This window comes from Ruditapes philippinarum, unplaced genomic scaffold (assembly GCF_026571515.1).
Source record: "Ruditapes philippinarum isolate M1 unplaced genomic scaffold, ASM2657151v2 ctg1789_1_1_1_1, whole genome shotgun sequence".
In the NCBI taxonomy this organism is placed as follows: domain Eukaryota; kingdom Metazoa; phylum Mollusca; class Bivalvia; order Venerida; family Veneridae; genus Ruditapes; species Ruditapes philippinarum.
In genome coordinates, this window is record NW_026866785.1 from 27288 (window position 1) to 43685 (window position 16398).

Sequence of the window (16398 nt, forward strand, 5' to 3'; positions counted from 1 at the left end):
TTAATGCAGTCCAAAGATGTAGTTTTATCATTGTATGACACTTTGCTACTAAATAATGTTAACTTTGATGATTACGTGATGTTTAATTATATTTGAATGTATGTATTTTGTGACCATGTGCATTTTGTACACGTCTTATATGAATAAACTATCTATCTATCTATCTATCTATCATAAAATATGAAAAGATCAACAAGGAAGGGCGACATTCAATAATTGTTTCTTTTATAATGTGTTTGAAATATCTAATCCTTTTTTAATCCAGTCAGTTTTATTGTGTTCTGTAATTTAATAAATAATGACAATATAATTTTTATGTATAGTTCTATAAAAGTGTACTGAAAAGGCATAATAAGGTGATTAACTGATTATATCAATAATACTAACTTTCAACTTTTTGCACTAAAAGTAGCATCGTCAGGAACCAACGGTGCAGTACAATAACATCTATTTACCTATGATCGTAAAAAGCATAGGTTACCATCGATGTAGAGGTAATTGTGAAAAAGAAACGCATGTTATCGGATGAAGATACAACATATATCTTCATAGAAATATGCCAGCAGAGAACTACCGAAATTCGGAAAATTATACCATTGGTTTAGTTGAAATTTACAAGCTTAAGAAAATACATAAACAAATTCACTACGCACTTAAACCAATAATTGTATTTCCCGTCAAGGCAACAATTTCTATTTTTCGTCAAAACTATGATAAATTTCAAATAAGAATCATCCAAAGACATACTTTTTGAGACAAAACATTGATTGTCTAAATCCCTCCTCTTGTTATTATTTTGAAAGTTTCTTTATGAGGACAAGATGTTAACAGGGCCCGATATTAATTAACCTGCATCAAAATAAAATATTGGAAAAGGCAAACATGTTTAGATAAATAAAGAATTAAAAGGTGTAAAATATACTCGTCTGTCAAATGATGCTGTTTACAAAATCCTTATTGAACAATGAAGATAAAACAGCAATAAATAGGTGCCATAGTTTAAGTTTGGTTGTTCATGATAGACAATATCAAATCCTTGAATTCTCTCATCTTCTAATCTAGCCTTGCTTAATGGAGGCAATACAGCAAAAATAAACAATACAAGGCAATGTATCAATGCATTTGCGTTCAGTTCTGGAATTTTATATTAAAAATCCTTAATAATTACATTTTTGTAAGGCTGTTTATTCTTGATATGATTTAAAAACATATTTTTATCATAAGTTTTGCCTTTAATTAACGCTGTCTCTAGTTTTTTCTAATATTCTTTTTGTGTTTATCCAGTATACCAAACTACATTGTGATAAATTATTTTTAATTAGATTTTATTGGTGAAATGAACAACCTTAATCAATCCGAGGCTGCAGCAATTACAATTTTATCGTTCTGAACGTTCATAATAGATTCTATCTTTCTCTATTTTACAGATTTTATAGTTATTCATTTATTTGATATAATTCGTGCAAAGTTAAGCTATAAAATATTCTAGTTAAGATAATTAGTAACACAATTAAGTCCTTGACGCAGCTCCATTCCATTGCGCAGTTATAAACATTTAGTATGATAAATGAGAAATCTGAATAAAGGCTGTTAAAATGACGATAATTTACCAAACGAAAGAGAAAATGCCGCAATAAAGTGTAGCATCTCAGTAAATGGAAGTATTTAAAAACAAGCGATATTTCCAAGTTGTTCGTTTCTCAAATAATGTGTGTTTTAAACGTTTCTTTATTCTAGATATTTTCTCCCACCATAGACACATATTAATCTTGCAAAATGTTTATGATGAGATAATTGTTCATTCCATGTACTTCCAACATTTACTGTGTTAAACGAGAGATTGGCTGACTGTCAAAAACAATGTAAGATTAATTAAGATACTATATAACGAATTTAATTATGATACACATACCTAGTTGAATGATTTATTTTTATAACCTTTGACACCCTGGCGAGAGAACTGTGCGTTCTCAAAATACACATTTTGTTTTCTTTTCCTTTTCTTTGTTGTAAATGAATGACTACTTTTAACAATATACATTGATATACATAAAAACGCCGTTTTAAAAAAGAAATAAAATTGAAATAAGCGAAGAGTAAGAAATTATTGACATCATCCACAACGTAAATGTGTAAAGTGTATTGTTCTAATACAGTATTTTCTTGTGGAGAAAAATGATTTAGTATTGAAGGCATTGTTTTATAATTATAATTATATTGTTATAAATACTTACAATGTCAAAATGAATACAATATACAATCAATTATTTTAAAAATGAAAGTTGTTCTATTCGGAGTAACTGTAAACCATTATTACCTGCGCTTTATTCATTTTCGGTATCAATTTCGTTGTTGAATGTGATATTCAAATCGATAGAAATAAAACAAAGATAAATAGCAAGAAATAAAACAAAGATAAATAGCGAGAAATAAAACAAAGATAAATAGCTAGAAATAAACAAAGATAAATAGCGAAGAATTAAACAAAGATAAATACCGAGAAATAAAACAACGATAAATACCGAGAAAAATAACAAAGATAAATACCGAGAAATAAAACAAAGATAAATACTGAGAAATAAAACAAAGATAAATATCGAGAAATAAAACAAAAATAAATACCGGGTGAACGTTGCAGACTATTTTTGTGTTCAAAAGTGATGGATTGTAGAATTTAAGACATCGCGTGCACCCTAGCATTAGCTTTAGGATTAATGATGATTGCTTTAACGTCATCAAAAAGGTTAATGTTCGAAAGATATTTTATACGATAATGATGCAACATTTTATTCTATGTTAGAAAAGGTAAATGTTCGAAAGATATTTTATACGATAATGATGCAACATTTTATTCTATGTTAGAACACATTGCGTGACTCTGCAAATCGTTTTTGTAGAATCATTCGTTTTGCCTTCCATCATTAATAAACGGAATGACAGTACATTCCAATGTTTCTTCTACTATACGATAAACAAAGATGAATCAAAATACGTTAATCCTGATTCCTAAGTACCTTATCCAAAAAGGCCAAAGGTGCGCTCATCACAGGTGTTTCAGATCTTAGGATAAATTATTTTGACTGAAGAAAATGATGCTAAAAGAGCAGTCCTGAAACACGTTTATCTTTTGAAATATAGCATGTACTTTGCAAAGAACTACGCATTTCGGACTCGACTAGATTTGTTATCAATTTATTGTTATGTTAATCTAAACGTCGAATTGAACCGAATGTACGGTTAAATCAGTCATTCAAAAGCTATGGAAACGGACTGGAAAATATTTATTGTCGAACACTTTTAACGAAAGAAAATTACAATAAGCGAAAATATTTTAAAAGTAAGATGTAATAACCTTCAATAATATGTACTTGAAAATGATATTTGAAAAATCACATCGTCCATAAATCCAGAAAATAGAAATTCAATATGTCTTTACTAGGGTTACCTTTTTAAACACCGGAATTAGATTTCTTTCTATCTAATTGTGCTTGTTAAACGTCTCTAAGATACTTTAACTTTTATTGCGGGATTGATTCTCATTCCGACCCATTAAAATATAATGATTAAGATTAAGACTGAAATGATCACAATATTAGGATCAGATTTGTTATAACACCTTATTTAATCTTGGTCCGCAAGATGAATTACCTTAATCTTGAACAAAATATATGGTACTTTTAGCTTAGTGAACAAGGGGCCAGACGTGATATAGTATGGAAAGGTTTATAGGAATTCCTTTGATAAAAAATTTCAAAGTTGTTTTGTTTAAAACGAATCCGACCCATGTGCGTATAATATAACCTATAAATACATGTAATAAATTATCATGTAGGCTCTTCACTACCCCTCGGAGCGTGCTCCTGGCTGAGAAGGCACAGGGCATTGGCAAAAGATTTGAAGACTTGGGACGGCGCGAAAAATCGGAACTTGTACTGCGGACAAGCTGCCGATGTCCTGATAAATGCCGAGGGGAATGGTCCTACAAAGAAGGCTTTGACGAGAATGGTGTGCTGGAGTGCGTAAGCCCCTAGCACATTAAGACGGCTTGAACAGCTGGCCCTTTGCTGGCACCAACATCCATTAGCAGATAATATTTTACAACAGAAGAGTTATTTAAAAAATACAAACGGATATGTAATGTATTTGTTGATTGCTCTTTATGTTGACTATTTTTTTCTGTCCATGGACGCGATTTTTATCAATTAATCCCTTCGATTTACAGCTAATAATAAATTCGGATGCAAGAATTTCTTCCGATTTCTGTTATGATAAGTCATTTATTGGTTTCCCATTCGGTGACTCGCAGTATATCATATTAATGGATGAGAACGGGAACAAATTTCATATATATATAAGCAGAATAAAAGACAAAATAAAAAATAAAACCTTTTGGTAAATTTTATCTTACATTTGTATCTTATGCAGGAAAAATAACTAATTATTTGTAGTACACAGTGAGTTATGTATGCATTTATTGTTGTACATGAATTCGAAAGCTATAAATAGATATGACCTTCACATTGTGAATGTCCGAAAATCTATTTAAGGCCATTTGTTTCGAGCAATGGTAATGAATAACGAACTGAAGAGTTTTGCAGGAAATGAAATGCAAACACATTCAACCATAAATTGCACTCTTCATTAAATTTTAGGCCATTTTTACTGTTGTTATGTCATAGTATTATCATTTTGAAATTGTCTTTTCCATAGTTTTTTTTGGTAAATTAATAAGCTCCTTTCTTTTTTACGACCTTGATTGCACTTCTGACATTGTTTTACCATCGACCCTGATTTCCCGAATTTTTGCTGTAAGAAGTTGATTCTATTTTGTTTGAAGGCAATCGGGTATATGGTGGTTTGAGTCACAGTGGAATGTTGATTTGCCGAATGCTGGGATATTTTAACAACATTAACTTTCGTCTGCATCTTTAACATGAGGTGTTAAAACTGGACGAGGATTTTTAAGCAATTTTACAAAATAGTAGATTGATCTCCCAATAAACCAATTAACAATAGCTCTTTAGTTCCAAGAAAGATGATTTCGTATTGTGCACAATGTCCCCACAATGAAAAGTGTTAAACGCTTTAAATTCAAACCAGGCTAAGAATCTCACGTGCATTTTGGTACCAAATAGATCAATGTAAGAATAAATTGGTTTTAGCCTTTGGACCACAATTTAGCTTCTTTGTCTGGTAAACATAGAACTATGATTTTTTAAGATAATTGTAAACGCTAGTAAGGTGTAGCTACACCGTCTTTCTTGTCTGTCAAATTCTATTATATTTATCATTTAACCTTTTATATTTGGAAATTGTCACATGTAATTGCTCTTATATGTCAGGTGTTTAATACTAGTTGATATAATTGATATGGTAATCATATACAGTAAGACTCTTGTTTAGAGATTCAATCGTTTGTAATAATGTGTTCATAGTTTATGATACATAAAATGTTTAAAAAGTGTAAGCTTACAATATAAGTAATACTTATCGTGACATAAAGAAAATGTTCTATGCTTTCTCATGAGTGTCAGCTAAGTCATCTTCTACAGAAGAATTAAATGCTTCTTCTGAAAATGTCATAATTTATGCCTAACATATTCCCTAAAAGTGCAAGTGATATAATCTATTCCTGAACGTGCAAGTGATTTACTAACTGTAAATGTTTTGATAATTATCCGTTAAGTAAACAATCCTAGTGTAATTGCCAGTTCATATGTTAATAATATTGATTTAGAACATAATCAAGGAGAGATGTACTTATATATTATAATGTATTGCTTTAAGGAATGATTGGTGTTTATAGTAATTGGAATAGTATTGCTTAAACATTTTTCTAAAATCCTTTTTTCCTTTATTAATCCTTTTTTGTTATCTAAATAGCTAAATTGTGTGCAAAACTGAAAACATCGAAATTCGAGTCCGAATGTGTTTGAAAATAAAATTATATCTTACTTTCTGAAGCATTTGTGATAACAACTAATTATAATTATGAATGCATGCTTCTTTTCCTTCTTTTTTGCATGATAAAAATTGAAAGAATATATCTATTACTTGATGATGACTTAAGCCCCAGTCACATTAGAGCTTACGACCAGTGAAGACCAGTTCACGATCACCAGTGACCTCTGGTCGCGGACAATCTTTAAAACGTCTTACGACGGTCATCGGTGATCTTTGAGAGTCGCAGGTTATCTAATTTAGGTCCCACGACCAATTTCAGTCGTAGAGAGGTTTTTGAGCTTGCACAAAAACCTCCTTGCGATCAAACAGGTCGCTAGTGATCTTATAAGGTCTTAAGGCTGTCGCACGATGGTCGTTCGGAAGTGCGACAATCTTACGACAGTCTTTACAAATTGCCACTAGTCACTGATAATCTTAAGTAGTCTTTAGTTATCGTGTGATGGTCGTACGACAAGTTGTAGGTGATCGCATGTTATGTCACGGGTAGTCGTAAGTAATCCCAGGCAATCTTGAGACCATCGTACGTTTACTTCTGACCTGTCGTGCGAATGTCAATGATGACTTGTCTTACGATACTAGCAAAAGTAAATTTATCTGTGCAAAAATGGTTTTGGTCGCAGACAATCGCTGATGATCGTCAGTTTTACAAGTCGCCGGTGGTCGCAAGTAATCGTAAGCTCTAGTGTGACTGGGGTTTTACTTGGCCGGAGGCCAACTGATTCAGTTTGAATTCTAAAAAACTGTATAAAAGAAGAATTTTCATTGGTCATTTGTAATTACAAATTGAAATCTGGGAATCTCATTGTCATTCTTAAATAAGAAAAAGGTAGTTCTTGTCATTCTAAAGTAAAATTTTAAGGAAAATTCGTAAATAAGTTGTAAAAGGGATGATCAAAAATAAATCGTGCAGGATAATTCTTGCCATATTAAAATAAGATGAAAAGGATAGTTCTTTAAAAATAAAAAGTAAATTGCTGAGATATAACCATACTTCCTCACACAAAAGATATAACACTGTGTTTAGATCTCATTACATTTTCTAGTGATCAGTTTATTTTATATATGAACTAACTAAGACTTATCTGTTGAAAATAACTTATCTTATACAATAACTCACGTTTTCATAAATATTGTCAGATACCCTCAGTGTATGATGTTCAATAAGTGTCCAACATATTATATGATCCTTGACGTGTTCAAATGATATAATTTTTGTAATTTGAATAACTTTTTGCATATTAATCAGGTATTTGTAAATATAAATACTTACCGACTGCGTTTATGTATGTTGGTGAAAGCAATTGAGTTCACTTATCGAAAACTGACAGGTTTATTTAGGAACACATACATCTTTCAGTGATCTATCATTCAAAATTTTAACCTTTGTTAAATCTTACAATTGATTATCCTGTCCATTGCAGCAAAAGTATATTTTACTTTTTAAGGGTTAAATACGTTATTTTTCGTATTTTCAGTATGTTTCAGTATTTCCATCTGTACGTGTTGTTTTTCAATTGTTTTAGACATTTGTCTACAGTCAGACTATCTACTTAATGCATCTGCATGACATTCTAAAACGTTATTATCTTTTCTTTTCCGATATAATAATGTTTAGTCATCATTCATATTAGATATTTCTGTAATCCAGTTACTAATTGTTTTTGGTTCTTTCTCTGATTTTATCAAATAAATACATTAAGAAAAATAAACCCGACTCATAATTTATTATTTATTTACTTAAGCAATAATGAGCATAAACAATAAATATTTTTCAAACAGCAGTTATAACTGATCTGTCTCTGGTGCCAAAAACTACCATTGTCTTTGTTCGTTGTAGATGACTAGAACTACCAAATGTACTTGGAATGTTTCTGTACCTGTCATTTGATCCAAAAGACGAAGGTGGTGAATGGAAATGATTCTTGCAAAATAAAGCTAACTTTGACTTGAAGCTTGGTAGCAACAACGCATACAGAAGAGGGTTTAATATTGTTGTTATTTTGGCAAATATTGCAGGTAACGCTACTGCTATTGGCGTTAAAGAATCTCTATTTCCAAACAAAGCTATCCATGACACAACACTGAAAGGTGTCCATGAAAAACAGAACACCGAAATAAGAATAATTCCGGCTCTTGCAGTTTTCATTTCTTTCTTTTCAAGTGTTCGGTTTTTGCGCATGCGCCTGAAAGAAACTTCGTCAAACTGTCCACTTTTTCGAGCAGAAAAATATGTTTTCTCGTGGTTTCTTACTTTCATAAATATTACAAAGTAGCAATATGTTATACATATTACAGGAACAACAAAAAATAACACTTGTATCATTATATTATAAAACACATTTTGGAATGTTAAAGTAAATGTATCTTTACTTTCGCATGACGTTGTCTGACCTTCTAAAACATAACGTCCGTAACCGCTAAATGGAATTGCAGCCGCGATTAAACAGAATACCCAAAGACCTATAATCACGTAAATGGAAAAAGATTTATTAGAATAGTGTCGAACTGGCATGGTCCGTGTTATCACTATACATCTATCAAATGCCAGGCACACAAGCGACCATATCGACAAGAACCCAATGAAAGCTCCAAGGAAGGTGTTGATGAGACAAGCTGAAAAGAGTTTTTAAAATATTTACAATTTAGAACAAATACATTTAGTTTTTAGAAAGACATAGTTACATATAAGTTCGTTTTCATTTAAAAAAAGGTAGCAGTCCCGACAAAATTTTAATATTGATCTGAAATTGTTTAAGCGTTATCGTAGTCTTTTGACTATTTAAAGATCCTGTAACACTTTCTTTTATGGTTTTGTATCATAAATATGATGTTCAAATTAAGATTTATCAATATTGTAAGTTACAAAAAAGCATTATTTATAAAGATATTACCGAATTTAACATTTCATGTAAATAAAGGGAAGTAATTAGAAAGTTTAAGTTTAAGTCAAATATTTCAATAAGAAATGAATGCATATATTTTAATGATTACATATAATGTGCAAAAGTATTTGCAGTACATATTTTAAATAGTCTTCGATGTTTGAATATTGTTTTATAAGCATGATTATATACATATATAAAGTTTCACTTAATTGTGTCATACAACATCAACTATAACATACAGGATCTTTAAAAATTGCATGCTTTCACACAAGTTTATAATCTAGCGTTCTATATTTACAAGATATGTATTTTTTTCTAGTTTTTATTTCATTTAGTCTTTTGACGAGGTTGCTTAAAATGATACTAACATGTCAACTTGTGAAACAAAATTGTTGTATAATACGTAATAGGTACTGGCATTTACAATATATCGAATCTTTTAATAATCATTTTCAGTTTTAGTTATCTGCTAAATCGTTTATCAAAACAAAAACAATCAAATTGATAAAGCGTTATAACTAGAGGGATGGTGGCAAAAACGAATCACCTATAATATAAGTAAAAAACACACGTCTACCTGTATATTCTCGTTAAAGTTTTAGCATACCTTAACTGAACTGTAGTTATAACACAGCAAGTTCAAAATGTAAGTTTAGGTTTGTGAAATACTTACACTTCTCGATAAACGCACTGTCAACAACTTGACTCCGTATATATTCGGTGATGAGCATAGGGAGACAAATAATACACATCAATAAATCAGCTATTGTAAGATTTATCACAAATAGATTGGAGGGTGTTCTGAGACTCTTGTATCTGAAAAAAGACAAGAAGATTTCACATAAAACCTCTCCAAAACATATAAAAATCAAGATTTCACGTGTTTTTTCCTGAAGTCATGAATGAAATGTTTGATCCTGAATCCGTACAGCTAAAATCAATGTCGAAGAAGAAACCCCTTTTATTGTATTTTGATGATAAAGATGACATCATGTGTGTTGATATATGTTTTCATTGATAACAAAATGATTACTTGGAAAATGTTTCTTTGAGATTCGTTTGATGTTTTAATTTCAAATGGTTAATGTCAATAATACAATAACCTGAACCTGATTGTAGCCATCTTTTGTACGAAGGAGAGTCAATATGTAATGCAATATGGTCTATAAAGTTACCAAAACAGCAAATATTTTACAATTTTCTATTTAACCTTAGGTATACCTTTCAATAACCGACAAATAGCCGACCCAAGTTCATTTCATCTCTTGTAGCGATGATTTGCAAGATGTTTATTTTTCAGTCAAGGAAAGAGGAAAAAGTAACAGTATGCAGACTGGAGAATACGGTGGTTGTTTAAGTACAGTCACTAAATTTTTAGACAAAAAATCAATGTCGGTACAGGAGCGTTGTCATGCAGAAAGTACAGACAATTATACCGGTCGAAGGACAAACTTTACTGGAGTGTTTTGTTTTCAATTTTTCTTAACATGACAACTTTTAATACACGGATGTGGCAGAACGGCCTCTAAAACAGTTCCGAAGGTATTGAAAAGAATAACGTTCATAAATTTCTAGACACTTGTCAATTGCTTGTCAATGCGTGGTCGAAGAATAGATTAAGTGACCAAATGTTGTTGTTACACTTGCGAACTGGTGTAAAAATAGTGAAATCAACTTTCATAACCAGTCACAAAATTAAAAAAGGCGACAGTCATATTTAGGAAACATTTTCATTAAATTTCGAGCGTTTTTAACTCGCTACATCCTTTGTCAGATGTTAGCAGTTCTTGAGGTGGTATCCATCTGGCAGTTATCCGCATTTCAAGTGATTCTTCAGTAACGTATGAGTTAACCCTTTTGGAGTGAATGTGTGGCATCTTTGTCAAAGATAAGCTTGGCTTTATGAATGTTATCCACTTCGAAACAGTTACATAAGATACTTCATATTGCATTACATGTTGACACATCCTAGTACATGTACTTAAAATGAAATATTTTTCTCCTTTTAAAATAGCCTTTGAATATTTTACAAAAGAAATGTTTTCTCAATGGTAAGAGTGAAACACAGCTTAATGATGATATGCATTTTAAATCAATAAGTTATTCAAATTTCGCGAGAGCTATATGATTAATTTTATTTCATCACGATCCTGAATTAATCACCGTTTTTATGTTATTCATTTTAACATACGTATAGTATCGGGTGTACATTTAGTTGAAATGAAAAATAAATTTCAAAATAAATGAGAACCTATTTAAGCATTTCATTTTCAAATCTTAATATTGAACGCTTCCAGACGAGTTAGCTCATTAAAATAAATCAGGGGTATACCTCTTAGTACAGAAGTAACCAATCAGTGTGTGTTCGTTTCAAATTAAAACAGCTAACCTTTCCTTTAACAGGAAAAAGATTTATGATTATTCATTTCCATGAAGTCAATGAAATGTAAATTAGCAATACTTAATTTCAGATAGCGTAGAAACGTTAACTCAGATAATTCGTGTAATGTCTTCAAGAAAATAAGATATTTCGATTTGTTGTTTTATGTTGCGGTTCTAATAATGCTACATTTAATATTTTAAATTAACTGGAAATACATCAAAACTGTTCCATAATATTCATGGTTAATTCTTATTATCAAACGGCTGTTAAAAATATTCAGCAATTTGGTAAAGTAATTGATAAGTGCAGAACAGGAATTTGTTCTTTGAAGATATTTTGATTTTATTAATCCAAAACAGTTATGATTCAGATGCATCAAGTTCATCTTAATTCACATAATCATATATATATATCATTATGGCTGAAGGATTATTTATAAGGGTTGAGGCATCAGAATTGCAGCCATCGTTAATCCCTGCATGGCCGTATGAGGCGACTTAATGGATTCGGAGAAACGCAGTCTATGCATCTCATAGCTCCAGCAGGTAAAGTGGTGTTGCTTTGAAGTTTGGAACAGCCGATGTTAGCCAAAATCATATTGATGATTCGGCTATATGACCTATATTGTGTTGGTGCGCGATAAAAGCCAAACAAAGAAATACAAGGTTTATTTTTCAAGACATTTTTTTACATAGACCTGACATGGTAATTGTAATAAATTGAAAATTTTTGCCTGATATTCAAACTTTATGATTAAAAATACTTTAATATTGACTTTGAATGTTCGAATAAAAAGATTTTACGAAAAATAAGATTGTAAGAAAATCAATACATATTTAAGAAGAAATACAAAAGTCGCCTTATGATTCTTTTTATACTATTTTAGTGTACATTCGAAATGGCAACCTTCTGAAAACTACCTTAAAGTGAAGTCGGCAAATCTTGTCATGCATAAAAAATATGAAAAGAATAAATCCATGGTCAGTTAACGAAAATTATTAAGGAAAACCATTGGGATAAATAATTGCTAAAAAGAGTTGAATGACAGGGTAATATCAGCTGACATCATCTTAAAGAAATCGACACTTTCTGTTGTGAGTACCCCGATATTATTAAAATAAAAGTTGAAGTTTGAAGATAAATATTCTTATAACATAAACTGCTTTATTCCTTAAAATATACAAAATGAATTAAAATTAATTGTTTATAGTGCGTAAGCCAATTATATAGTCAAAATAAAAACTTATCTTACCTCAGATATAATGCGAATACTATAATGTTGCCAACAGTTCCGACACAAAAGGCTATTATCAACACAATAGCTAAGAAAATACACACCTCTTGCGAGAGAGATTGATGGTTAAAATCCAACTTATATTCAATATCCGTAGAATTATTCGCCGAAATCATAATATTTATATTTCATGATTTTTATCCCCAAAACTGAACAATAATCAATTGAAATGCTGATATCCACTATCACAACAAATACATGTTGGATTATCTCCCGGTGTAATAACGAGGTTAAAAATAGTTTGAGTTGGTATAAAAATATAACGAGCACCGAGACATTAGTAGGTGATGAGTATCCGAAACATTAAAATCATAGCATAATACAATAACTTAACTAACACTTAGCAATACCATGAACTGAATTTTATACGGAGAGGGAGCGAGTGAGAATGAAAAACTAATCGATACCAGTTCTAGCGATACTGCAATGTTCTAACCATTACCTTGTTGAATATCTGTAATGGAATTGTCCATTTTCCTGTCTGGACAAAACCATTAATCCTTTATAGCAAATTCTAAATTAGTACAGACGGAGTACCGAACAGTGCAGACCATGGCAGGGATGTTCTGGCTGATTTTGGTATACTAGTACACTGATCGCATTTTAGAATCTGCTGTCGTTATGTTGCTATGGGTGAATGACAGTACACGGCCAATCTTTGTGAATATTGATAGTCCAGGTAGACCGAAATTGTTTAACTAATGTCACCACTATTGTGTGTTATTTGAGTTGAAAACAATAGAAATTATATCTTTAGTCAGTGCAATTAAATGTTTCAAATTTATCATAGCCTAATGATTATTGCGTGTTAACATGCTATACAACAGTTTAGTGAGAGATTAATGTTATGCTTACAATTAAGTGTGCATGCCTAGAAAATGATAAAGAAGTGCTGCATGTCCAGGTCCAGTGAACACTATTTCATATGCTAAATCATACACATGTGGACACACACGAAGTACAAATATTGTATATCTTAGGTAGTCAAAATTCGGATATATTCAATAACATTTTCCTTATATTCTTGCTTCTATAAGTCACGTTCAAAGACCTTACATCTTACCGCAACATTTTTTTGTATTTTTATTTTGAAAATTTACCTTTACTGGAGAGGAATTGATATAAGTATTGTTTTACTTGTTTTCCAATCCAGTCTGAATTACTTTGCTGTGACATGTTTGTAAATGTTAGTTTATGTACAATTTATTAAATAAATAAAGTTTAAATTGAATATTGTAACGTTAACAGGCTTGTAATCGATTCTGTATCCATAAACATAAGACATCAGCTGCTGCATGTCACCGTTTAAAATGAAATCGACTTCATGTAAAAGGTGATTAAAGAGAAAAAATACCAGCAATAAAAAAGAATGTCAGGAAGGATAAAACACATATGTTTCGTCTTGTTCTTAAATTGATGTAAGATATGAACGGGAACAATGTACAATGGTATTGAACAGTAAAATTTCTAATTCTAAATTGAATAAGTATAAGTATATATTCAACACCTTAGAAATTATCTATTCCAATACATTTAATACAACATACAAACACAGTAGATTAGATTCTGAATGAAGCAGCTAAAATGTTTGTTACAAAATATAAAGGAACTTGTTTACATGTAAAACATACAAAAACAGAGGCAGTTTGTGTGGTGTGCTGATAACAATCTATGTGTAGAGACTTACGAAAACTGAAATGTAATAATGTGAATGGAAATTCTGCCAGATTGATCAAATTAACAGAACAAACCAATATTTACGCACATTATGATGATACGTGTTGATATAAATGTACCAGATATAAAATAAACATATTACTGGTCAAAGTAATTGAATTTAAATAAATATGATTGATAAATCAGATTTATATTTGAAGAAGTTCATATCAAAGAGATTCTTTACTGTCAATCTGAATTAATATTGAATATCAGAACACACGCAGTGCATTGTATACTTTAACATGTTGTTATCTCTTATTTCTAATGACATCTGTTCAACACAAAAAAAAATAAGCATGAATAAAATGACATCGTGCATTTTAAGAATTGATCGTATGACAGTGAAGCAATTCAAGTTACAGAAAAATAAAAAATGCATTATTCAATTTGTTTGAAACTATGACTGGTTCAGTGAGAACATTGATATTTTGCCTTTTTTTACCAGATTAACAAACCATTTACGTAAAAAAGCGACAGCTGTTTGTCATCAGATCATCACAGTATTTTACGTTATATTCCTTGTTTTGTCATGGAGAGGATGATGCGCATTTCGTTTGAACATATCTATTGAGTTGATCAGAAACAATAAGGATCATAACGTTATGTTTTAAAGACAGATTGTTTGTTTAACTGAATTGAATGAATAAAGTGACTACTTGGGGACAATAGCAATCTATAAAGGTCCATTAATCCTACGAAATGTTATTATTTCGTTATTTAAACTTTGGAAACGATCTTTCATTTTAAAACTGTATTAAAAGCATGGATGATGTATTCAACACTTATCAACAAGATCCATATATAATTATTTTGTGTTTTTTTTCTCTATGATACTGAATACTATCAAGTGAACATATTATTTATGATGTTCTTTTATTGACCACTTCTCTTAAATATATAATATTTTCCACGTTAGATGATTCCTGTAAAACAATTGAACACCGTTTACGTTTGGATTTTCATGGGGTTTTAAGCAGTTTTTTTGAAAGCAAAGCCCGGTTTTAATTTTCAAATATGGTTTGGGTTTGTTAAATTAAAGGGCTTTATCCCCCTTAATCTGAATCTGAGAAAAAGAGGTTAAAAACGATTTTAAGTTCTTTTTCCCAAACCTTAATATTTTTTTTACTTACTTGCAAAAAGGGTAAAAACTACTTCCCCAAAGAAATTTTAAAATACCCATAGAATTCCCTGTATGTTAAATTTATAAAAGTAGTAGCACAGTATGTTTGTATTTTAGGCAAATTTATATTTTATCCTTAACATATTTCAATATCAACTTTAGGTCAACCATCCTTGTAACAGTCAATCTCTTTAAGTATGTATCCAATTAAGCTCAACTTGACAATGAAAAAATGAACAAAATTTCACTTAAGGCCTGTGCTAATGAATGTAAGTAATACTGCTCTTTTGAAAACCTCTCTAGAAAATAGAATTCACCGAACCGTGTTACTATTTTGTTCACACCTTTTCTTGATTAACGTTGTAAGAAAATATCTGCGGTAAAAGTAAACACCATTTTCATATATGGCACAGAGTTCATCTGTAGCCGACTTCACTAAGAGCTAGACCGATGCTTACATTCATCAATGCCTTTAATGAACAGTATAAACAAAATAGGGTCTGAAACACTTTGCTGTTGCCCTGTTAGCCGCATTTAATGTAATCATCATGACTTAGATCGGATCTTTTTATGTTTTATACATTCCACTTCATTTTCAAAGAATGCACATTGGTCATTCTTTTTATGAATAAATGCATGTACTACTTGTTTTTATTGGGAAAATTCATTTTTATGTAAAGATTTTAGAACTGTTGGACGGAAATGCAAGTTTAAATAAAAAGTGTGTATTATTTTCAAGTTACCGTCAAATTCTTCTTAATTCCTCACTTACCATGAAATCTGTGAAAATTTATTCCAGTCGCAGATGCTTTGAAACGACAAACATCACGGAACCTACAATGTGACATTTTTTTGGCATTTGATGAAAATTGGAAAATTATCACCCAACTTATCCCCAACCAAAAAAAAAAAAAAAATGCCCGTAACTTGAAAGCACACAAACCACCTTCACCGCAAAGGAATAACTCAATAAGGCATACAAAAAGAAAAGTAAGTCAGGCTATTTGGATGATAATATTTTGCATCAATAAAT

The 16398-nt window shown here is 30.8% G+C and overlaps 1 protein-coding gene across 1 annotated transcript; it reads right to left on the reverse strand.

Annotated features, from left to right (window-relative positions):
* Nucleotides 1-7679: 7679 nt before the first annotated feature.
* Nucleotides 7680-12925, reverse strand: LOC132733724 (melanopsin-A-like). The gene is made up of 3 exons (XM_060720400.1): nt 12485-12925; nt 9523-9665; nt 7680-8577 (listed from the first exon to the last, which is right to left on the reverse strand). The coding sequence occupies exons 1-3, from the start codon at nt 12640-12642 to the stop codon at nt 7736-7738; spliced, it is 1143 nt and encodes a 380-aa protein (XP_060576383.1). The 5' UTR covers nt 12643-12925; the 3' UTR covers nt 7680-7735.
* Between the last annotated feature and the right edge of the window lie 3473 nt (nt 12926-16398).

Excerpts from the sequence above, each read along its gene's own strand:
- LOC132733724 (XM_060720400.1), bottom strand. The coding sequence starts at position 12,642 with ATGATTTCGGCGAATAATTCTACGGATATTGAATATAAGTTGGATTTT. Across the intron at positions 9,666-12,484 it reads GTATTCGCATTATATCTGAG|ATACAAGAGTCTCAGAACAC; the intron begins GTAAGATAAGTT and ends GTCTTTTTTCAG. Across the intron at positions 8,578-9,522 it reads CAGTGCGTTTATCGAGAAGT|CTTGTCTCATCAACACCTTC; the intron begins GTAAGTATTTCA and ends AACTCTTTTCAG.